At 40.5% G+C, this 25,925-nt stretch overlaps 1 protein-coding gene across 2 annotated transcripts in view; it reads left to right on the top strand.

Moving 5' to 3' along the window:
* Positions 1-25,925, top strand: part of LOC146984486 (TOX high mobility group box family member 2-like) — a 75,913-nt gene that overhangs the window by 8,754 nt on the left and 41,234 nt on the right. Inside the window, exon 2 of one of the 2 annotated variants that reach the window (XM_085781615.1) lies at positions 19,877-19,969. The exons of the other annotated variant lie outside the window; for it this stretch is intronic. Within the exon in view, the coding sequence (XP_085637741.1) occupies positions 19,877-19,969 (93 nt within the window). The remainder of the gene's footprint in view (positions 1-19,876; positions 19,970-25,925) is intronic. 2 annotated transcript variants of the gene reach the window in all.

Raw genomic sequence — 25,925 nt, 5'->3', positions numbered from 1 at the left:
GCTCACTAAAAACAACAACAACAACAAAAGTCCTACATGCTTCCAAATGAGCCAGCTTCCTGTCAGGGACCTATGCAAATAAACAAACATGGCAGCCATCTTCCAGGTGGCTAGTGATCAGAAAGTTTATACCTTGCTGTAAGATACTTGGAAATGTGCTTATGTGCTCAGAATTCAATAAGAGGAAGTCGACAGTGGAGCACTTTGTGGTTTGCTTTGTGGAGCTTGTTAGATGAATGACTAATGCCTCCTGGCAAGTGCCCCAGGTTTACTATTACCAAAACAATGGCACTTGATACAGAGCACCGTAGCCTTGGTTTTCACACAGACAGGAGCTCAAGCTGCTGTTTTCTTTTGAACCCTAAATGCTGACTGCCCATTCATGCAACATCCCCCGAACACAGAGACACACACAAAGGAAATTCTCAACTGACACGGTGACTTGTTGAAAAAAAACCAACAGTTTCTTTCATCACTCATTGTCCCCAATTTTTCCATTGTTAAAAATCAAGAAATGTTTCCCTTTTTTCCTGTATGTTCATTTGTTTAAAACACTTTCCATGTTTACACATTGAGTTGTATAATTAGCGGCCTCTCTACAGATTTTGATGGAAACTCCATTAAACTGTATACATTTCAGAGGGAGAGTAATGATGCACTCTGGTATAGTCTGGTATAGTATAATCTGCATAAGCATCAGCTGCTTCACACTGTGGTCTTAGGAAACTGGAAAGGTGCAATCGCTGGATAAAAAAGTGGTTTAAACTATAACTCATTCAGTTTAATGCCTTGCAGTGTTTCCCCTAGAATTTTTTTTTTCACGCCTTGTGGTTTGAGCCAAAAATCCCCTTTACATAAAAGGAAACATGAAAGCAACAATAAAGCCAACCATATAGAAACGGTATCTCCTCTGTATCTTAATGACAACTCATAAAACCTCAACCTACAGTATGCGCCATATGAGTCACCGAAGAAAGTGCACTAATAAACTGTTTGAATCTTATCACTGTGAATGCACATGATAACGGTACTGTCATAGACACCAACCACAAATAACAAACAGAACCTCTGTAATGTGTGGTTATTCACACGTGGCACCGAACTCATTAGCCGCTTCAACCTCTTCACATGCAGCCACCAGTCGGGGGCTTATGAATTATCATTTATTCAGACACAGAGGAGATAAAGGCACAGTATTATAGGGGTAGGTGTGTTCATATTACTGCTATGCAGGAAACAAGGATTCAGACCGCTCACATACCATCAGGCGCTGACTACATTTGCATAGAAATGTGTCAAAATGCAAAACTGAGCTATATTCAAAGTGTTTAAGTAGCATGCTGATTATTGGCAGAACTAGAAGGCTTTTGAGAGCTGAGGTCGCTTATACTGTAGCTACCAGTGGCACACACTATCTCACTCTGCTGTCTGGTGTTTTTGTGGCCACGGGTGAGTTAGAAACCATGAAACAAAGGAAGAACGAAACAATAGCACTTTTGAAATCAACTCTATCTTCTCATGTTTCTGCTGGTCTCATTGGCTGCAAATTGTTGTCAAACAGATGTTTTTTAGCCACTGTCAAATCTGTTCATCACCAAACACAACTAGTTCAATTTAAGTATAGAAAGGCTTTAAACCCTGAACTACATTTGCAAGGTGATCCGCACTCTCACTTGCAGACTCTCACTTGTTAAAAGAGAAACACTGGCCCTGTGGACGACTTGTGCAGATGCATGGGTGTAACAATTCTCCAAATCCATTGTTCGGTTCAGACCTTGGTCCGTGTCACGGTTCAGTTCATTTTGTTTTGTTTATGGGGGGAGGGGGTCAGTGGGTGGTGGTAGGGAAATAACCACAATGTTCCCACACTGCTGACTTCAATGTGCCCGTTGGGTCTTCACTCTAGGGTTGTTATCCATCTTGAGCTAATTAAACTAGACAAAGTTTTACCTCAGGCATGATCACTTGATCGTCATTGGACGGATATAGTCATGTGACAATGCAATAGGTTGAATCACTAATATTTAGAAAATAAAAATCAATCTTTAAATAGAATAAAAATGTTGCGATTTATACTATTGTTACACCCACGCTGGATACATTCATACCATCAAGACTGTATTCTCATCATTGCATGAAGGTGACATTGTTCAAATCGACGTTGTAAATGTAATTTATTGTCAGGCTAACAGTTTAAAATGGGGGTTACATGTGGCAGGCTCAGAGTGGGATTGCACAGTTGTGTTATACTGCAGAAATATTTGGTCATGTTTGTTCTTTTAGTCATTTTTTCGCATTGAACAAACAGTGTATCCACAAAGGCGAGGCAACTCTTTGAACCACTAGGTGCAATGATTAGACAGAGATAATAACAAATAAATCCCAAGTTGACCAATTAGAAACTCATGAGGTTTTGGACACATTTTGAACTCTACAGGGCTACACACACACACGCACACACACACACGCACACACACACACACACGCACACACACACACACACACACACACACACACACAGGGTCATATACATTCACTCTGTTTTACACCTCCCCATCATCTAACCACACACACACACACACACACACATATCCATACACATCCCATATAGCTTCAAGGCATTTCATTTCCTCTCCTCCTATGACAACATCACAATATAATGGGACATGGTGTCACGTGACAAGAGCTAGTACATGGAACGATCAAATCACTCTTTCTGCCTCTCTCTAGCTTGAAGGGCAGAACGGTCAGTCGTTACATAAACTAGAGTTGGTTCAATTACAGAAAAATGTGCTTTGTGTCCTTGTCATAAGTTGAGTGATGAAGCAGATAAAAAATAAGTTATTTGTCCATGTACATTCAGGATTTTGATAAAAAGCCTTGCTTTGTGTGGTCACCATGTCCATGGAGCGGCGCCTGAGATACTTCAGCTTGAAGTTCACCACTTAAGACCTTGGGTAAAGGAAAAAATATGTACACCGGCATCTATAGCTTAAAGAGCCCCTTTCTGACCAGCAGAATCAGATTTAGAGATTGTGCACAGGTAAAAGACTTAACAGGTTCATAAAAGACTTTATCCAACCAACAAGTGCTCTCTCCAGAGAGATCTGAACATGCCAACATTTGACCTTTGACCTCTCCCATTCTCTTTGGTATTCTTTTGTTGAAATTATCAGTAGTAGTGTCATGTAGCTTCTAATTTCTCAGGACTGAAGTTTTCATTTACTAAAGTTACTTCTATGAAGAACAAGAAAGGCTGAGAGTATAGTCTGGCAGTTTTTTTTCTTCTTCTTTTCCTCAGTATTTGGAGCTATTTCTGGCTGTTAATTCTTCATCTGTTCAGTTTAATGTGGCTGCCCCCTGCTCCAGGTATTCACTGTGTGCTCCAGCACAGTACCATCACACAGTTTTCAGATGAGCCTGTAATTAAGTCATCTTGGTGCCTTGAGAGCGCGACTATAGCGCACTGAGCTGAGACCAATCTGCCACTAATTGTCCCGAGTTTTAATTTCTAATGGAATAAGGGCCAGAGGGAATGTAGTTTAATGAGATGCAGTGTGTGTGTGTTTGAGCGTGTGTGTGTGTGTGTGTGTGTGTGTGCTCTTTTATCTGTTTACTGTAACTGCTATTGCCCCTGAGAGTAGCTAAACAAGAGAGAGAGTAAAGCAAGATGTTCCGTTTTGATTTCGTTACCTAGTTTTGGTTTATTCTACAAAGCACTTAAAGATGTCTCTTTAATTCCAGACTGTGACTGCACACATTATGAATGGTAAACGTACCTTAAAATAAGAAACATAATTGATTGTGCAGTGACAGTAGAATCAAAATAAGCCTTTTACTGATACCTACTCCCTTTTACACCAACTGAGGAGCACCCTTTCTTATTAATAACTCTGTGACAGTGGAGACCTTTCCAAAAGTGAGAAGTGCTTTTACCCTTGGCACTCAACTTACTGCTCAGAAAGCGTGGTTGTAGACTGGAACTTAAAATCTTGTTTACATAGCCTTGGGAGTGTTTGTGTCATGATTTAGATTCCAGGCTTTTCAACATCCAAATAAATCAGTTTAGACTTCTGAGGATAAGTAAACCTCCAAAGGAAAAAATGGACCAGCTGTGCTTAACATCTGTAAGGTAGTGTTATCTCTATAGCTTGAGCAATTTTGTTTATAATTAATACAAGCAGAGGAAGTTGAAGTCAGTGTTTACAGACGATAAAGATGTTTATCTTTTATTTACAGTCTAAGATTGATTTGACCAATAATTCATGTGTTGCATTGCTAGTATTTTTTTTCTAAGATATGTTTTCCATCGGGTCTGTGATTTTAAAGACAGAGAACATACACACATACAAGTGACAACTCTAGCACCATGAAGATAACAAAACACTACATGAGCACCCCTGACGACACATGACTACATGAATCTTTGGTGACTTCTCTGTAATTTCTCTACCTTATCGCTTTTGAGTGGAGTTTGCTTTTGCAACTGACTCAAGGCCCTTCCTCTTATTGTTTCAATATGTCAAAGCATTGTTTGAATGAGGTCACCCATTACCGATCTGGCCTGGGGCCAGGTTGACTTCAGCTGATTTAATTGAATCTACGACATGAGTCAAACTCAAACAAGCAGAGACTGCTTTGCCATGACAGCCTCATTACTCCACATTAAGAACTCATTTCACAATGCATTGTGACTTCGAGCTTGACAAATGGTGAAAAGGGATGAAATCAAATAAGTGAGTACATTTTGGAAGACTATTCTTGAAATGCTGTGGCTGAAAATACTCAAGACTGTACATATATTTTAGCCAAAAGACACCAAAAACTGTCTTTCTGCTGTTTTTTATGGAAGTTAATATGAATGCCTTCTGGGTTAAAGTGTTCCCATGTTTGCCGTCTGCAGTAATGGAATGACATTCACTGCCATTTTCCCTCTTAAATGGAATTTTTGTCAAAGCGTTATGAATTCAACCTGCCTTGTCACTCAAGCCACAGACAGAGCAGAGAGAGGAGATAATATGCGAATGAAACCTTTCACTGCAGTTTTTTACTGTTAGCTGTGAGCAGAGCAAATAATGATGCCTTTATCACATTAGCGGCACAACAAACAAAGAGGGCTTTCTTGTGACATACCACAAGATGTGATATCAGGCAGTATAATGACATACATTATGTATGTAACACATACACAACATTCACAGCATCTCAGCAGTGTGTGAGCTGCATTTCATCAGCTCAAACCACAACTAAATTTCTCAATTAAGCACGCATTCTTTGAGAGCCACTGGCAGCTCGGCCAGAGCTTGCGGGAGAAAAAACGTACGGCAGGTTCAACATGCCAGTGCTTCTCTCCACAATAGGGAAGGAAATGTTGAGTCTGTGAGGGCTGTGGAGTGGAGATATGGTGGTGTTTGCTTAGGGCTAGGTATCGGGCACAAAAACAAACATGGCCGCCCTTAATGAGCCTGTTTGCCTGCCAAAGGTAAAGACAGCTGTTGTCTCTCGCCACAGTGGAGCAGGCCTCAGTGCCACAGAGCACAGAGGAGCACTCAACATCCCCATAGTAACGCTCACCTTGTGTGTACTCAAGAGAGAACTTATTAAGTCCCCCTTACAGATAAATAGTGAGTAAAATGTAAATTGTGAGGCCATACGGCACTTTCATGAGGCCTGACTGAAAAATGAAAAGGTTTATTAAGTCTTGTCGGTAGAGTGCTAAAAGAGAAATTGCTTGTGGGAGTGTGAAATGGCTGTGCACTGAGGGTAGACATCTGACTTACTCATAACATTAGCGAGTGAGAGTTGAGAAACTGTGGCTTTCTCTGTTTGACAAAGCAGAACACATGTTATTGGGCTGTTTGAGAGGCTGTACTTACTTTGCTTTTTTGCATCTGTCTTTTGGGAAAGAAAAATCTCTCAAAAAAATCTCTTCTGGTAAAAAAAAGTGGCTTCTCAAAACGACTAATGCACAGGAACACAGGTAAAGTGACTGGAAGTGAAACCTCAAAAAGCACTTTTCCCCTGTATGAGAAAATTAATACATTTTAGCTGTAGCTGTCCAAGTGAATCAGCACTGACAGCTTGCTGCACTCCACAGCTAATTTTAGAGTTAAGATGATGAGTGAGATGAATGCACAGGGATTTTGTTGAGAGTGGAACAGCCAGTAAGAAAATATGAACATTAAAGTCCAACTCGTCAATTGCGTAGGGTGGAAACAAACCCTCCCAGACCCCGCCGCTTTCCTGGCATTGTTTACAGTACATTTTGAGCCACTGAATGGATGACATATTTTTCCATTATTATCCTGGCTTATAACCAAAGGATAGTGTCATAGATATATCTATAAGTTTCGTATTTCCTATTTATGTCAAGAAAATAGAAACAAAAATAACAGCTTTGTCAATTATAATACATTATTTCTACTGTCTGTGGTTGTATTTACAATCATAAATGTCTGACATTTACTTTTGGAAAAAAAAAGCCTAAATAATGCTGGTATTTATGACAAATCTTATTAAATATGCTAGGCAATACTACATTTCTCATACTTTGTTACTTCACTGTTTGATTTATTTGGATTGAATGTGCATTATACTGTTGAGAATTGGCACTATACAAATAAGATAAATTAAATTGAATTCTCTGATAATGCATTACCAAATACTGTAAATCATGCTCTTGAATTATGTGTTAATCTTTAAACAAAACTAAAACGTTTATCATTCATCACTAAGATGTAGTGAGATAATTTTTCCAGGTGATTTGCACACAGGCCCACCGTGTATTTATATCTTCCTCTGAGAAAAAACATTTACATTACATGTAGATTGCGGTTGCCAGATAAGTCTCATTGTGGTGCTATAAAAGCTGAAAAATACATTTCCTGTGTGACTGTTTCAAAGAAATGCTGCATAACTTAACCGCTGCAGTATTGTGACTGGTTTGAAAATATCCCTGACCACATGTTTGACACCAAGTGTTTCCCACATAGTGACTTGTGAAGGGACCATTTTGGCATATTTGTCCTTGCATGGCAGCACATGTTGCATGTGACCACACATTGCTGGCAAAGGTGCTGATTCAGATATCAGGTGACACAATCGACATTTGCTGCTCTGCAGGGCAGCATCACACCTTCTTTGGCAAGGTTTGATACTAGATAATAGAGTAAATTTTATTACAATAACAACAATAGCTTTTAAATCCAGAGATAGATATGTAAATGAGTGTTATTTCAGCAGAAACAATACTTTGGTTATTTAACCCTCCTCAGGTGGAGCTAAGAAACCTCTAAGACTTGGATATGAAATTCAGAGAGGTAAGAGATTGTTAATGGGTTATCACAGATCTTGGTGTTGCAGGTTTGGTGGTTGCCATTGATGACTTCCCAAACATAAACATAAGATACTAAAGCAATCTGTATAGCTTCATAAATTCTGCGTTGAATTTTTGTTTTAGATAATACTGTGGAGCTAACCTTCAAAGCTGCTCTGCCTCTAAGAAACATCAGTATAACTCGGTGATTTTTGCAGATGTGGTTAGTTTTGTAGCACCGTGCATGGTTAAGATTATGTCGGCTATTTTCACTCACAACATCATCATCTTTTTGTCAGAGATGTCGGGCTAACTGCATGCCTCTTCTGACTGTCATTTGTAAGCACTTCCCCTATTTGTTTGCAGCAGTGTCTTTCAATTAAACAGCAGGGCCGGTTTCTTCAGAGGTTTCGTTTGTAAAGTGACTCCCCAGAGAGGGAGAAGAGGAAATGGCTGAACACATCGGACACATTCGTCTTCTCTGCTTAGTTACCTTGCAGGGGGAAGATGGTGATACCCATTTCCTCCGTCTAATGTGTTTGCTGTACACCCTATGCCAAGTGTCAACATGCAGCTTCTTAACAGTCATTTTTCATTTGGAGCAAGCAGCCAGGTTGAATAAGCCAGTGCTTTTTTTCCCTTTTTTTTGTATTTTCCCATCTTTCATCAGCTCGTTGTTGCTTTTAAGGTTGTAAACTTCTAACATGTTTAAGGTTAAAAGTACACTAGTCAAAGATTATTACTTAATAGCCATGTCTGGTTGTTGATTGAGAATAAAAAGCCAATTATCATAATAGGATATGGGACATAATGACAGAATTAAATGAGTGTGACAGACACACAATAGGCCTGCTCTGTCATCGCCTTAGCCCAGCTCGCTCATTAGAATTAATCTTGCCTGATTAAAAATGCAAATGGCTCAAAGTCATTGATGGAGTTTACATGTTTTTATAACATTTAACTGATTTAATTACATGAAAAATGAAATGGTGGGATGTGCGATTAAATTTTTCCCTTTTTTTTGTGATCATGCTGTTGCCGGTTGCCACATAGAAAAGAATATTCTCTCATGCCAGGAAGAGAAGGTAATGAGATTAGTGTTCTCCCTCTCTCTCTCTCTCTCTCTCTCTTTCTCTCCATCTTTGCCTTTCAGAGGCTGATGGTTTGGTTCATCGAACCAAGAAGAGTAGAAGAGCTGTTTTATTGTTATCACTGAAAACACTTTATCTTGGTCTAGAAGTACCTACTGTATTGTGTGGGCTGAGAGCTTCACAAAATTTTAAGAGTTTCCTCCTACAATGTATCTTTAAAAAAAGAAGAAAAAAAAAGACCGCCACAGGATTTATAGCTGAAAAAACAATATTCTGATTCTTCCTGGTGTTGTTTTTCATACTCAATACATTCATGCAGAGGAAGAGGTCTTAATGGACTGATTTAATCAATTAGTTAATAAAAAAGTTGTTTTGACATGCTGTATAGCCTGCAGCACGTTGTCACGACGTACACAGCATGCTTTGACATTTTTCTTGTGAAATCCAGGAAGATGTTTCTACCTTAATAGAATAAGAAAAGCAAAAATAGCTCTGACTTGTTTCTAAAATTACATCTGTTGTGCATTTTCTGCAGCCTTAAGCATTAGCATTAAAACTGTCCCTTAAATCAGTGATCTCTCTTTAGGTAGTCACATGGTTTGTTGCACCTAATGACCTGTTTGAATAAGACCAGCCAGTTCCTGTTTTTGGCCTTCATGCCCGTAAAGGTTTCAAACTATACTAGGACTGTGTGCAACTTGTGAGCTTGTTAGGCGTGCAGATTGACAGTTTTGCTTACTTGAAACCTGCTTGGTGTTTTTGCACTTTTCAATCATGGTCATGAAACCTGCTAGTATGTGGTGGACATCCTGTGGGGGAGGAAATTGATTTTGCTGGGTTTGTTTGTTCTAGGCTGACAGGGCCAACATGCATTGTTATGTTTTTGGGTTTTGTTTTTTCTTACATTTCAAACCAATCATTTCATTGGTATATTAACATGTTTTATGGTTGTTATGACTTTACAGCTGTTTCAGAATAGTTTCATTTTAGGCCATGTGTGATTTTTCTTCTAATCATATCTACAATGTGCAAGAGAAGGCATTAGGAAGTGACACAATGTTTTTAAATTGATTCATGTGAATGGGCCAGATGTTCTGTAGATGTGTAGTGTCTATGTCTCTGTTGCAATGTTTCCCACCCACCTTGCCTTGCATCATCATCAGTAAAGCAGCTCTTCAGAGTGTAATATAGAGATGTCAGCATCGAGCCATACACAGTGGAAGTTGTTTTTTTTATTTAAAGCCCATTTATTTTGCAGTGGGGAGAAAAGATGTGCAGACCTAAAACTTTGTGTTGACAGGACAGGATCAATTCCAACTGTGTCCGCACATCAGCTCAATGTGTTGAAATGGAAAGTATGCTATCGATCTGTGTGCATTAGTGCTCTACAGTAACATAAGCAATGAGTGGCAGAACAAAAGAGGTACTGTGTGTCACGCTAGAGGAGAGGTGCAGTGCAAAGAGGACGGTTAACTTCATGCAGTCCATAGGCATTCCATTGTTTATCATTTTAACTCCAAACGTATATTTGTCTTTCATAAAAGAATTTGACTCACTCATATACATCTGGAACGGATTTAGGTTAGTTTGAAATGTATAGGCCTAATATACTGTTTAGCCCTGCAGAGAGGAAAGGTTATTGAAGTTTATTGTAGTAAAGTGCCACAAAAAAAAACATGATACAGCCTGGAATTAAAAAGCTCAAAAACTCACCAAAGCCTGTTATATAGAGGTCAGGCAACACGGTTACATCCTAGAAATCAAGTTGCTCATTTATTTCTACATGAGATGCCCTCACTCACTTCTGGATTGTCTTATGAGGCTGGAGAACATACATCCTGCACTGATGTTTCTCCTCTCCCAACTCATACTTTCCCTCAAGGGCTAAAAAACAATTACTCCATTGTGCCACACAGTACAGTATATCACATTCTGCACATTTCAACCAGAGAAAAGACGCAGTGTTGGGTCAGGGCATATGGCATCATGATGAATATGTTTTAGAGAAGGAGGGTCTGAGCTGGAGGAGGGGGGTTGCTGTCAGGGCACGAATTGAATGATGGTAAGCGTGGCGATTGGATTAGTCTATTGAAAACAAAGTGGTATTTCTGTAAATATTCTAAAGCCGGGCGTCTTTGACTAAAGGCAGATAAAACTGAAGAAAATGAAGCATAAAGTGTTTCCATTACTTACTGTATATACAATATTGCCACTTCACCCGATGTACCAAACGCACCTTAGAGGTGAAATTATGTTTTAATTTATGACCTGTAAGGTGTAAAAGGCAAGGCTTCGCTTCTTTGGATCTGTGACCACATCTGAGAGAGACAGTTAGAGGTAGTGTCAGGGCCTTTTCAGTAACTGCACTGTTCAACTGTACGTACACACTGATGACAGGAAACGTGGTGGTGACAAGGAAAACCCTGACATTGCCACACAGAGAGGTAAAAATAGGCCACTTGGCACGAGAGACAGCAAAAGAGGAGGAGGAGGAGGAGAAGAATGAGAAGGAGGGGAAAATTGGTGCACAGTGTCTTCTTGTAGGGGCTTTCTTCTGCAGGCCTGAGATAAGAAACTTCACTCTTTAATGTTGGCAAGTTGTTAGATCAATCTCATTTTCGCTTGCTCGTTGTCTGAGAGAGGCAGAGGAAGAAAAAAACATTAGGGTTTTTTTTCCCCCTCGTTAAACAACAAAGGAACAATGTAGGCCCCTCACTTTAGAGTTTACGGTCTGCACCTCCTACACGTTCACATTTAGAAAAGCTGCACACTTTAACACAGCACAACCTTAAATCCTCAACAGTGGCAGTAATGTTTCTTCTGAATGTTCGATCAGGAGAAATCCACATCTGTTTTGTCTGCCAGGATCATCACAGCCTGTTTGACTCAGGTCTGTGACAGGTTACGTGTGTCACAAACTATAGTCTCTGTGCACTGTGGTGCTCTGATGTAGCAAACAATATTGGACATGGCTTGTGTGAGTTAACGATCACATGACATTTTCATACCGTTACCAAACTGCAGCTTTAGATGTGTTCAGTGCATTTAAGCAGCAAACCACTATTATTGACCAATCCTGTTGATTTCACATAATGTTCAACAGTGAAACTAAAATGAAACTATTCTGAAGCACTGTTCAGCTACAGAAATATAGATTCACTTAGACTTTTCTAATATTTTTTGTTGTTGTGGCAGCTTAAAAATGGCAGGGAAACAATCTGAGAAGTCCTTGCAACCTCCCAGTCAAATACCGGCTGAGAGCAGACTATTTTACATGAAGTAACGTCTGTCAAGAACAGCTGACATACAGGGTCTTCTATATTTCAGTGGCTGGTTGTTGCTTATTTTATAAAGAGCTGAAGTTGCTGGCCCAGGCTCTGTTCAAATAAAGACATTTCAGTACACACCTGTCTGGTTCAAATGGTAAAATAACCCATATTTAGTAGGCCTACCTTCCATCATATAGGAGAAGTTTCAGAGTTGCTCCAAAACAGAACTCAGTCTTTCTACTATATTGGAAATCAAGTGGAAATAAAGTGCGCTTATAAGTGATGTGGAAGCCGGCAGAGTGAAAGGCTGGCCATCAGCAGTGGAGACATGATATTGTTTGAATACAGTGAGACATTGTTGCATTCAGCACTTCTCATAAAAAGAATATTTAGAGAAGTTCAAACTGCCCCTTCCCTGCACAGGTGATCAACCATGGCGTGAAATGGAAGGTTTACAGGAATGGTCAAACCCACCCCCACCCCCACCTGAGATGTGACCGGTATTTTTGGAGCTATTTGACTGTCTGACAGACACTTCTGGAAAAACTTTCATTCTGCACATCTGTAAACAGAGCCTATTGCAGCTCTGCCATCATACGGTATACAATGGTCAGCTGTAAGGCTGGGTCAGTGTCCGCTCGTGCCCCTTGAGGAATGAAAAACGTCGTGTCCTCAGGCCTAACCTCTCCTCGGCGTATCTGCTCATTCATCTGGGCTGCTCATTAAAGGGTAATTACCTGCAATTAGTGAATCATGTCGCTTTAATGAAGATGTTGAAAGCTGTTGGAGCCAGAAGGGCTGGCCTTAATTCTGAGTGATGTTCAAGATTAGTGGCAGACAGGAATTCAATAAAGGCAGACAGATTAATGAAATATTAGCATTATTTTTGTTGGTGCTAAAGTTAGCTTGTATTATGTTTATATTTTGTGTTAATTTTCAATTCTAGCAGCGTCAACACCTTGCCCTGGGGGGCAGGTACTTGTTACTGTATCAGAGAAGCTAACAGATACAATGATGATAAAACTGTGTGTGTCTGAGTACATCTGTGTGAACGTGGTGCCTGTGCGAGTGAGTCTGATGCTTTCTCTAGTGTGTGTGTGTGTGTGTACGTGCGTGCGTGTGTGTGTCTGTGTTCCCTGGCGGCGTGGTGAGTGTTTAATCTGGCCCGGTGGCGTGCCGTTGGCCCGGCTAATCACAGTGTGTCTGTAGGAGTGCGCCGAGCCAGGGGAGCACGCCGTCGCTAACAGCGCCTGACAGACTCATTAGAGAGACCTGGCACTGAGCTAGCAAGGCACACACACACAGACACACACACACTCAAACACTTTCAAACACACAGTGGGAAAGGCACTCAGGCTCAACTGCACAGACATTGGGAAAAATTCACACACTTACACAGTTCTTTTTTTGACATTATTACACGTGCGCACAAACTCATTCATATAATCATCTCTTGATGAGTGTGTGCTGTCTCTCTCTCTCTTTCACACACACACACACACACACACACACACAAACACGCCCAGTGTTCCACGTGTGAGAACAAGGCAGGCGGTGACCCCTCACAGTCGCAGCCCAAACACAGACAAGAGCCGAGAGAGCATCTGGGAAAAGAGGAGGGAGGAGGGGAACGGAGGGTGAGAAAAGAACCAGAGGAGGCAAAAGAGGAGGAGTGGAACAGAGAGAGGGGGAAGCATATGACACAGCAGTACTTTCTGCCATTCAAATGTGTGTTTAGACAGGCAAATGCCATTTTCAGAGGCTAATTATCTGCAGTCAGATTACCTGCTCTGAAAGTGTATGAAAAAAGTATATTATGCTTTGTGAATGTGGACTGTATTTACAGCTACTGTAAATGTGAGAAGGGTTACTTACAAGTCTGTCTTCATGCAAATTCTCAAAGAGTGAAAATTAAAGTTAAAATCTATTGATTTGGTAGAGTGACATTTAACAAAGTTCGACAAACTACTTTGACAAATTACTTAAGACTTGCTTGCCTTGCACTCACAGCGAGGTTAATTGCAGCTCAGCTGCTGCAGAGCCGAGTGGAAACATTAGGTTCGGCTGAATAACAGGTGAATGCAAAGCAGGTCAATACGTAGTCAAGTGTGGGCCTGCCAGCTGTTCACTCCCTCTGCTCTGTGACCACACAATGGTGTGACACACACACACACACACACACACACACACACACACACACACACACACCCGCTCATGCTTTGCACACAACAAATAACAGGGGCAGAGTTAAACATATAAACAAACCAAGTAGCAATCTTTTCTATTTTTATGCGTTTTTCTTGTTAAAACTCAGTTCAGTGACGTGTGCTAGGAAGGGAAGTAAATAATGCATAGAGATGCGATCCAAACGATGTTGGGATAGTAACTGTATAACGCTGGTAACTGGCTGGATGAGTTGTTTTATATTTACCCTACTGTCAACAAAAGCCTGTTAAAGCTTATTCCTCTGTGCCATCGAGCTCCGCTGCTGTCCAAAAACTGTTTAAACTGTTAATCCACATCGTCTTAGTGCTGAAAGTCAAATTTTCATTCACTTTGGGATTTTTTCCCTCTTTTATGCTCTCCACTAACCTCTGAGAAAAATACTCATCTATTTAGATGCTAAGCACTCAACATTGTTCACCAGCTACCTGCTAACTTTGGCTTCTGGCAGTTTTATTTTTTGTCTTTTTTTTTTTTTTTGCTGCCTGCTGAAGCCGAAAATGAGGCTGAGGAGAGGAGTAAGATTGAATAGTTGAGCTAAAGCGGGCTAAATGACCACAGATCTGTTGGGTAATAATTCTCAGTTGGGGTAAGTGACAGTGACTAAGCCCTTTCATACCCAAGATGTTGAGCACTTAAACAATAAAACTACACATTTTCCTGTAAGAATGAATGAGTGGTTGTGTCGTCATGAGATTTGTTTGCAGTCAAATAGTGCCAGCCTGATCCTTTATCACTTGTTAACAATGATGACAGTTCTGAAAAGATAAAGAAAAGAAAGAGAGGTCCTTCTCAGAGGAACACTCTGCTCTCTAACCAAAAGTTATATCTTCCTGCCAATTCTGCTAGCTCTCTCTCCCTCAATGTCTCTCTCTCTTTGTCTCTGTCTGTTATACTGTTACTCTCTCACTCAGTCACTGTTATCCTTTACTTTCATTAACTCCTTGTCTGGGCTTCTAATCTAGCCTGGTAGCTGTAACTGGAACACGTTTTGCTGACAACCCGGTTTCACCTAAAAGCCAAATCAAACTGTCTTTAATTTCCCCTACCACTGTACCATGTAACACACCAGCTCTCTCCTCTCTCTCTCTCTCTTTCTCTCCGTCTGTCTCTTCAGAATACAATAGATGTTTTGCTCTGCGCGATCCTCCATTCTCTCTCTCTCACTCCTCTCCAGCACAAGGCTATGACATTGAGGGAATGTGATGTGATGTATTGTAGTGAATAATGTATTCTGCGAGGATTGTACAGAGCGCGTGGAGCAGATGGCAGCAGGCTGATCTCGATGTGTGTGTGTGTGTGTGTGTGTGTGTGTGTGTGTGTGTGTGTGTGTGTGTGCGTGTGTGTGTGTTTAATGATGACAGTGTGTATATGTGTGACATGCGTATGAGCGTGTGCCTGTGTGTGTGGGTGTGTGCTCACCCAGAATGGGGGAGGGGAAGGAGAAGAAGAAGGGAGGGAGAGTGGGGGTTGGTGTGTATGTGTGTCTATGTGAGCTTCCTTTGTGAGATAAAACATGCAAATGGTGGATTATTTTAATGCAGTTTTTTCTAGAGCCCCGAGCCTTAATCCCTAAAGCAGTTGAAATGAAAATAGTATATGTTTTCTTTCAAACTCTTTCCCTCCCTCCCTGCTTTTTTATTCCCTGATAGGAACTTACAACTACCAGCTGTCTAGGAATGGGATCCTTTGCACTTTAATTTCTCTCTGGTCTAGTTACAGCCAAAGACTGATGATTACATCCAGAGCATGGAATTGACTAAAGCTAGTCAGGCCTTAACTGCTCTGTTAAGCAGACGAAGGATCATTCATGTGAATTTTTTTTGTGATTGAATGGCGATAACAGTGTTCACTCTTAGAATAAAGCTCAAAGATTAGTATTTTCTGGACTATAAAGTGCATTACGTTTAAGCATTGGGCTGACTGTTTACCGATTGTTAATATAGCTTTAGAATAACATACATAACATGTTTACATTACAAAAACATAATTCCACCAACTCTTAAAAAAGTGAGTTTGCTATATTTTCACAAAAACACACATATGTGTAACCCACATATGATGCAGTTAATATGTGAAATTCTATGGTGACCACCTGATAAATTCTTTCTTTCTTCCATTTTCTTTCTCTTTTTTATATTTATATAAATGAGGAGGTTAATATTAAAGAAAAGTGAAAAAATAGTCTTTTTAAGCTATGAGTGCATGATGTGTCAAAGGCACACTTAGTAAACTAAAGCACACAACCACACAGATACACACCTCTCCCCTAGTATGAAGTTGTCCCCTATAGATGAAGGTAACAGATGGTAGAATCTATTTACATTCACTTAGGTGATGAGTTTAGACACTGAAGGTTATCCTACAGTTACTACAGCGACTGCACTCACTCTGTTAGATGTATAAAGTATATAGAGGATAGTAATCTTCATCACTTGCTCAGTTATGCCTCAGTGATATTGAGTAACTTGACTGTAATACCATACTGTGCTTATTCACATCCTCTTTCTACCTGTTGGTTACCTGTGGTGGCTTTATGCCCCCCACTCTGCTCTAATGCGCCCTCAGACCCCCTGGAGACTCATCAGCTATGTGGCACCAGCAAGATATTTCAGGGGGCATGTTGGGCTGCAAAGTGCAAAGTCTGGTGGATGCCTGGCAACTGGCTAACATCCTTTTATTGTATCCTCCCACACCACAGATGCAGCAACAGAGGAAAAAGCCATTGCTTTTTCAATGAAAACATTTTTATCAATTAATCATTTTGTTGTGAATATGAGGGATTTTCCTGAACTATCAAGGCTGAATCTCAGCATGTGGAAACAGAGGGAAGAAGAAAGCTTGCAGATCCTTGTCTGCTTCATATTAGGCACATTGAGCATAATTGAGTAAATGTATTTAAGTATTTGAGCGAGCTGATTCAGCCTCTCTGGGATGGTTGATATTGTACTTAAGAGGAATATTGCTTGAGGCAATTCATTAGTGGTAAATAATTGAGAGGCTCAGATAGTGCTAAGGTGAAATGGCTGTTATTATTTTATGGAGTTTGTGTTCTTAGGGCTCTTCAGTTTAAGAATATTAAAAATGTACAAGGCTGCTAACAAATTACTCACCCAAAAGATTCACAATGGGCCCTAATGACTAACCATCCATCTTCCATTGTTTTCAAGCTGTGTGAAAGTGTTTTTCTGCATCATTATCAATTCCGTTTCTGCTTTTAGTTAATGTTCTTTTATTTTATGAAGAATGTGATTTTACCCTCATGCTTCTTACATTATTTACTTATTTTAATAGGGGTAATTAGGGCCCATCAGCTATTACAGCAGGATGATTGTTGGTACTACACAAACTGGTTTAAGTATTTCTGAAACTGCAGATTTTAGAGCACCTTATCCTACAACAGTCTCTAGAGTTTACATAGAACGGGATGAAAAACAAACAAAAAGAAAGAAACAATCAATGAGAAGCAACTCTGTGAAAAGTGTGTTGGAACTAAAAAAAAAAAAGGCTATGCTAACTCAGATGCTAAGATGCTATTCTAACTCTTTGTGACTGCAGTGAGTAGAAACACATCAAATTACACATTATTACACCATCTTAAGGCCAGTGAGGCACAACAAGCAGATAATAGGACCGTGGACCCAACCTGCATTGTGCCATCAGTCCAGGCCTCTGGTGGTTTAATAGTGAGAAGAAAGTTTTCTTGGCACACTTGTCACCTAAAACCAATAAATCGTGCTTTGTATGCCACAGCCTATCAAGCTTCTTCCAGGATGGTAATGCATCATGTCACAGAGTTGTCTCAAACTGGTTTCATGAGCATGACAATGACTTCAGCGACTTCACTGGCCTCCCCAGTCACCAAATCTGAATCCAGTAGAACACCTCTGGGATGTGGCAGAACAGGAGTTTCGCAGCCTAAATGTGTAGCCGACAAATCTGCAGAAATGATGATGCAATCATGTCAACATGGAGCAGAATCTCTGAGGAAAGTTTCTAACATCTCGTGAAATTTGTGCCAAGAATAGAGGCTGTTTTGAAAGCAAAGAGAGGCCTCAAGTACTTGCATAGTGTGCCCATTAAAGTGCTTAGTGAGTGCATATAGAGCAGCCTTGGAACTAATGAATATACCTGTTGTTAGTGAGTCCTCTGGATCTGATTATTTAATTTCAAATAGGCTCATGCAAAGGTAACTTGGTTATATGAACTTACTCTAAACCCGTTTCTTCCATATATGTCTGTTCATACTTCAGCTCAGATGAGCCCTTATATGTTAAAAACTGTCACCTTTACATGTCGGTTTTCCGGTGATGCAACTTAAAGGCCATTGAGGTTTTATTTAACATCTTGTACACCCACACATCACCACGTGAGAACCAAGAAATGGGGGAACATTTGAAGGTCTAGTTGGTTATTCACAGCTATATAGACTAAAACAGCATCTTCTGTGTGGTCTGTGGTATGGAGACAATAGTTGTTTGTCCCCAGTTGTGTATACTTGTGTAGTGTTTGGTCAACTGCTGACACGCGTGGTTAAACTGTTTTTAGTCATGCTAGTAGCTTAGTGTTAGCTGGTTCTCTTTGTCAGTCCATCTGCCACTTGTGCAAACAAGTTGTCCCTGTGTAAAATATTAAATGGATACACATATTTGTGGTCCCCAGAAGATTAATCCAAATATTTTGGAGATTCTCAAATGTGTCAACTCGGGCCAGCAGCATGTTAATAGTTCCACTGATGTTTTAATTGTTGACAAAAAAATCATTCAGCCATGACCTGAAAATGCCTGTTTCGTCTCATCAAGTAAATTATACTTCCGTTGGTGGTAGAAGACATTATTGGAGGCTGGGTGTGTTGTGGGGACTGGTTTATCGCATACCTTACAAAGTACAGTTTTCTAATTAGGGATGTCCTACCCAAACCACATCCATTCAGAAAAGGTATTCTTTCTTTTTAGATATAGCTACTTGCTTGGAGTCCCTCTCCTGTTTGGAATAGTCCCGTCCTGTGTCGCTTTCACTCACATTGGTCTTTGTTTGTGGTGTCGTCAATGCAAATTTCCTTCCTGCATCCATGCCAAGTGGGACAATGTAAAGGGTCATCCAGTTGACAAAAAGATGTTGCAGTAAAAAGTATGATTTGCAACAAAATTAAATGAGCAATATAGAGCAGTAAATGTTTTCCTGTAATCATGATTTATTGTCATGTCCCACAACCCTAATTCATGTGTAGCATCCTAAAATCCCTGAGCCAAGGTAATAACATGGTGCCTTGTCAGGCACGTTTTCAAACTATCCGAAAAGTCAGATTTTCTTTGTTGAATGAGCTTTGCAGCCTCACTGGACTGTAGTCCTGTAGTCCTGTAGTCCTGTAGTCATTGACATTAACCACATAATGCACCTTTGATCACATTAGCTGATGTTTGCTAGTCATGTTTATAATGCATGTCCTATTAGATTACTCTGACAGTTGTTCATAACCCAGAGCTGCATTGTACATGGAGAAAAAGCAAACCCACTCGTTGCTCCATGATACTCCTTTAGTCTCCAGATCCTTGGCTCTTTGCCAGTGTTCAGCCCCACCTTCTTGTGGGGGGTTTGTGTATATGCTTGTCAGTGTGTGAGAGAAGAGAGAAGGGAGGTGGGCATGGGGAGGAGGCGTGTTCAGGGTGGAGGCAATGTCAGCTCATTAACCTCCATTCTTCCCCATGCAGGGTGCTGCGTAGAGTCACTGTGTAAGTCTCATGTCATTACTCCACCCCCTGCACGTGTGTGCTGGGCATAAGGGGGAAGAGGAGAGCAATAAGAGGAAGGGAGAAGGAGGGAAAGGTTCACTAGGGAGGGGGGCCCTTGACATGTTCCTTTACAAATGCCCTGCTTGTACCTCGCAAACTAAAGCCCCGCCATCTCGTTTCCTTCCCCACTTTTGTCTTCTCTGTCTCTTCTCTTTCTCTCCCCGCTGTCTCTCTCTCTAACCACAGGCCCGGTACAGTGTGGGTGAACGAGCGGTTAGGCTCCACACTGCCCCCCCTCCAGGCATCAATCCAGCTAGGAAAAGACTGCCCACTGCTGTGGTGAGATACAGTAGCCAAGCCCCCTATTTCTTAAACCTCCTCTATTGAACCTCTGTTTGTTCTAGATAATTTAATTGAAAAGGTGTACCACAAGGTACTGACCTGGGCCCAGGGTTGTGTAGAGGCTCTAAACTGAGGATAATTTAAATTGTGATGAAATTACTTGTCATAGAGAGACTTAATCTCTCCTTGCAAGAAAACACGCATGCACAACATATTTCACATATAGGTGAACAAATGTTACATCTATTTCCAGTCAGAAACAGACATACTTACTTGAAATTACAGATGATTTCAGGAGTGTTATATATACAGTAATAAATGTGTGAAAATATGCAAAGGTGTGAAATACGCCCTATAGTTGGGTCACACTACGTGGGAATCCATGTCTGACTCTTAACGCACCATAGACATATTTAGGTTTAACTATAAATTATTATTATTAAGGTATAATATTTGATTCATTGACTGAAAAAAGTTCCTTATTTTACAAAGAGGAAACACATAAAGCTCTAAATATGAAACACAAGCCCTTCTTTGGGCAGCCTGTTATCAGAATAAGATGTTGCAATTTTGCTTCCTGTGAATTTTATATCTTTTGTTAAAACTGCATTGATAATCTTTTGGATGGTGAGATATTGCCTGTGTGTTTGTGTTAATATTTGTGCATGTTTAACTTGTGATATAATTACATACTGTTAGAGAGTGAACACACCACAACCTGATTATCAGCATCAGTTGTTCAACAATTGCATCACTTCCTCCCCATCTTCTTTAACTCTATACTCTATGCTGTCCATCTCTTGTTGGTTTATAAAGGACCCCCATAATAAACGTACAGCCGGAACCTTTTGTGTTTCTCCTGACAAAGCCATGGAAATATCTTTATGTGTATTGATGTGTGCTCATAATGATTTATTTTAGTCACTGCCAGAACAGTCAAACTTTAGCCTATTTTTCTTCCTCTCCCTTTGCTCTTTCATACTTTATTCTGTGCAGAGGCAAGAGAGCAGTAGATTGCAATAAGATAACCAATTATATGCTAGAGGAAACCAGACTTTTTTTCCTGCTGCAGTTATCTGATTCTGCGGTGAGCAGAGGCAAAGGGCTGGGGTAATGTGACATTCACTCTGCCCTTTATCTTCTCTCATTGCTGTTCACCCCAGTCAGTTAAAAGTGGCTTGTACTCTGCATCCTCTCCTGCTGCCAGAGAAACCTCATTGACATAGACGTAGAGACATGCACACGCTATATGGACACACGTGCTGTGCACGCAGACACACATTTGTACACACACAGAGGCGCACATACATATCGTCACCTACGACACTGTGTCAGGTAGACACGTGGGATAACTCTTCTCCTCTTCGTAGCACCTTTATTAAGAATAGCGCCAACACAACTACTGGTGCTACCTCTTAATTGCATGTGATGTTACTGGGCCTGATGTGAAAAACGTATTTCCCTGCGCTGGTTAGCAGGTGGCCATTGAAGGCCAGCATGGCAGGATGAGGAAGGCCATGTGGGTGGCACTTTGGTCTGACACATTTTTTTCCTGTTATACCTTTGTACATATGGCACACGTGGCACACTGTGGTTTTGACCTGTTTTTCAAACTGCTCTACTTAACTGCCCGAGCAGACAGATTTTTGTGATGACAATCAAACTACAACTACATGTAGACCTACCTGCATGGTTTGACACTGCAGTCATATTTTATCTAGCTTACCTAAAACTGTATTCATAGTCTATACAAAAGTACGTTGGACTGCTGAACTAAACATTTTTTTGATTTTGTACAGTATAAACAAGCTAAAACCTCAATTATTACCTATACCAACATATCCGCATCAATGAAATTCATTTGTGAGTCATGTTTCTGTCCACATAATGAATGTCAAAGGGATAGTTCAGGTTATCTTTCATGGGGTTGTGAGATGTAGTCATGCATAGACAGTGTTTTACCTGCAGTAGATTTGAATCAGTGCACTGCCAGTTAGTAGAGGCAGCAGCAAAAAAGTGCACTCTACGTAGTATATGTGCACTTAAGTAGTTTAGTGGATAGAAAAACATAGTGCCAAAGGAAAATGCTGTTTTGACGTGAAGATGAACCACTGAAGATATTTGACATGAGGTGACCATTTAAACAGACACTGGATTGTTTCAGTGTGTTTCTTTTACAAGAGTCTAAAACACTTATTTTTTCTGCTGGTCCCATTGACAGTAACATAGCCTATAGCTTTGCTAGTGTGCCTTGTTCCCTGTTGTCTCCACTAACACTCTAACAGCCAGCACACTGATCAGAATCTACAGTAGGTAACACACTGGCTAAGCCTGACTACCTCACACAACTCCACATCAAATGATCCAAACTATTAAACCTAATATTTATACTTCTGTTAGGTCTGTTTTTGTCTTTACCAACTCCAGAGGGAAATATGTGGCTCTTTAGCGGCTAAATGCTCCACTATGTTGCTGCAGCCTGTCAACAGTGTGTAATGCAGTTTGAAGTTGAGGACTGCCAGACCATAGCTGAGTATTCCCCCATATCCCAGTCTTTTATGCTTTATCATAATATCCAACTATTGGATGATGGATATTCTTTCATCTGCCACAATGTCATTTGGTATGAAACAATCATAGACTTGGCAGATTTGGTAAACATGAGTCAACTGTCTGCTGTTTACTGTGATTTCTGTGTTTGAGTTCTAATTTTTGGGGCCATTGTTTGTTTCTGCCTTTTGCAACCACAATATGAAGTTATGATAAGCTTATGATAAGTTTTGGTGGTCTGTGTTTGCTTTGACTGCAGAAATTATTCCATTGTAAGACATGTTTTTTTGAAATGATGTAAATGAAAGATACATCAAAAGCTAAATCAGACTGGAACATAAATATTAGAACTAATGTAAGACATGCTCGAAACTACAAAGCAGTGGTTGCTGTAAAAACGTGTGACCTGACGCGTGTCACCAATTCACTCGCTGTGAATTTACGAACTTGCAGTGAACCTGTATTCACAGTGGAAACAAAGCCTTATTTAGCACAACCCCACCTGGCCTCTACACACACGCACACACAAACACAGTCTTTCTCCTAAATCTCTCCTCCCATCTCTCACCACCTCTGCTGTTGACTGTTGGTTCTGTTTTGTGGTTTCTCCTGTGCAACAGAAAGTGGATGAATGAGAGCGTCAGCCTGCCTTGTTCATATTTACACGTCACAAGGTATAGGTGGAGCCGGAAGCGGTTGGAACCTATATTATGCCTTTTGTGAAATAGTTTTTTTTTTTTCTTTTCAAGCTGCTGCTCATAGGAAGGGCGCTGTGTGTTTGTGTGTTTCTATTGTTTCTCCGTGGAATGCTTCAGAGCAAATCACAACAAACAGAGCTGATGCTCATTAGATGTGAGGTGATGGATCGCAACGTCTCTGACGATATAACAGAATATTTCAAACAAAATAGTTTCTTTAAAATCAGCAGCTGCAGAGGTAATGCAAACTGTCTGTTAACACTTTTGAAACAAACCTTAGAGGAAACATGGCACCAAACAGATTCATGTATCTAAATCCTAAGTAGAAAATACTTTCTAGGATGGCAAGAGGCCAGCTGATTCCCAACTGAATTCCATCAAAATCCCACTGAGAGATACAGGAAGCTGCTCCGTGTATCTTGTCAGTATCTGATCGTCTATAAGGTCCGCTGACCGGAGCACAGTGTGTCCAAGTAAACATGGCCCGGGTTTTGCATATGAAAATGAACCATGCAGTCGATAAAGGTGAGGATACATAAGATGCTGGGTGTTTGTGGATGTGACCCCAGTGCTGCTGCAGCTGTGTGTGGTGTGTGCAGTTTGTGTGTGTGCAGGATCAAACTCTCACACCCAGGAAGAGGCCCTGTTTCCCTTATCTAACGACAACAGAGCATGTGTCGCCATGGCCACAGGCTGCGCTTTTTATGGGCTTTGTGTGCGTGCGTGTGTGTCTGTGTGTGTGTGTTTCATGTTCATTGTTTGCCCATGTTCATTGTTTGCTTGGGGCGTGGTGCAACACCAGAATTTTTACTATAGACTCTCTTCTCTCCCTCTTTCTCTCTCCTCCTCTCATACAACTCTGGAAATCTATCTACTGTAGATGGATCTTTTTTCCCTCACTTTCTTTCTGTCTGTCTGTCTGTCTCATCCTCTCGTCTGTCTTTGAACCAGCAGTGACAAGTTGAGCAGCATCAGGATTCAGTGGCACATTGTCTCAGGTTCAGGTTTGTTAGGTTGCTCCTACAGCTTAATTGAACAGAGGGCAAGGGAGAGAGGGAGAGAGAGAGAGAGAGATGTAAAGAGAGAAATAAAGAGAAGAGGGGGAAGATGAGGAAGAAGGGTGCTCAAACAGGCATACATATTGCATGAGCACCCCACCACCACCACCACCACCACCACACCCCTTTCTTCACAGAATGGCTGTGTACTGTTCTGGGCTTATTAATTCCGCTTGGTGAGAGAATTATTTTTAGAGACTTGGTGTACTGGCAAAGGCTTTTAAAGTCACAAGTATTATACATTCTGCTTATAGGTTCCCCTTTTATACATTGAAAAGTTAGAAAAGTTTTTTTTGTGGTTTCTTTCTTTTTCTTTTTTACTTTAAAAGACATTGCAATGGTCTACTTGAATGTTGATGGAGTAAAAGTAAAATTGTTGCCTTTTTTAATTGCCAGCTTCTCAAATCATGTGTGATACTACAGTTTGTGTGTATTGTAAAGGCTGTACCTGCAGTAAAGGATTTTCCCTTTTTCATAGCATGTATTATTTATCTTTTTTTTTTTTTCTATTCACCAGTATTTTAATCTTAAGTAGTGCATCATAATCTATGATCATATACTTCCATGTAAAACCTAAACCTGCAATAAGTGACCCCTTTTTGAGTACTTGCTTTTAAATACTGTGAAGTAAAATTAAACTTTACTTGAAGTATAAGTACTTGAGGAAATGTACTTGTTTACTTTAAAGCCCTGACAAACTTCAGTGTACAGTTGATCTTCCACGGTCTGATTCAATGTTTGTGCGTGTCATTAGTTTACATCACATAAGTCATACTGTTTCCTACATAATCGGTTCCTTTGCTTTCAAGAAGAAGTTTTTTTTAATTCATCATCACCAGATCATTCTTCTCTCTAATGACTGGACAGTTATGACATTACACAGGCAAACAAGCAGTTTATCTCCCCCCAACCCCCTCCACAAACAGATGTTGCCTTGAAGGCTTTATGAGGAGCTTATACGAAGTGTCCATCAATCAAAAACTATCTTCAATGGAGTCTGTAATTTTGCCTCCAATGCTGCCATCAACTGTCTCCCTGGAACACTGCAAAGATGAAAAGATTCAAGCATTGTATTGCACCATTAGCACTGTGTAAATATTACATGTTTTCCCTGGATATGCTAGTTAGCATTACTTCCACCTTGTGGCTTCATTATTTTTGAAACGCTCAGCTTTGTCGATGATTGCAAGGCATGACCTAGTTCTGGGAATGAGTCTCCCCCTCTCTCTCTCTCTCTCTCTCTCTCTCTCTCTCTCTCTCTCTGTGTCTCTCTCTGTCACTGTCTTTACTTTCTAACTCCTCTTCCTCATATCCTCACTCTGCGTCTTTTTCATTCTCTCTCAACCTCATTTTTATCTCATCCGGAGTCGATCCTCTTCGGTCTTTGTCATTTATTCATTCTCTGTCTCTGTTTACTACACAGCATGGTCTTCATCATTTTAGTCTCTCTTCTATGCCTCTCTCATGTATGCATTCTTTATTTCTCAATTTGTCTCTTTTCCACCCTCATGCCTTTCTCTTTGCCCCTCCATCTCTCTCCTATCCTCCTTTCCCATGTTTTTATTCCTTCTCTCAGCACCACGTGTGTCACGGAGGGAAACATCGCGAGCAGTGGTCCCTGCTGAACAATTACCATGCAAAGCAATC

The sequence above is a fragment of the Trachurus japonicus genome, chromosome 7 (genome assembly GCF_045865225.1).
Source record: "Trachurus japonicus isolate A0001 chromosome 7, Traja_1.0".
Lineage (NCBI taxonomy): Eukaryota > Metazoa > Chordata > Actinopteri > Carangiformes > Carangidae > Trachurus > Trachurus japonicus.
This window is presented reverse-complemented; position numbering and strand designations above follow the sequence as displayed.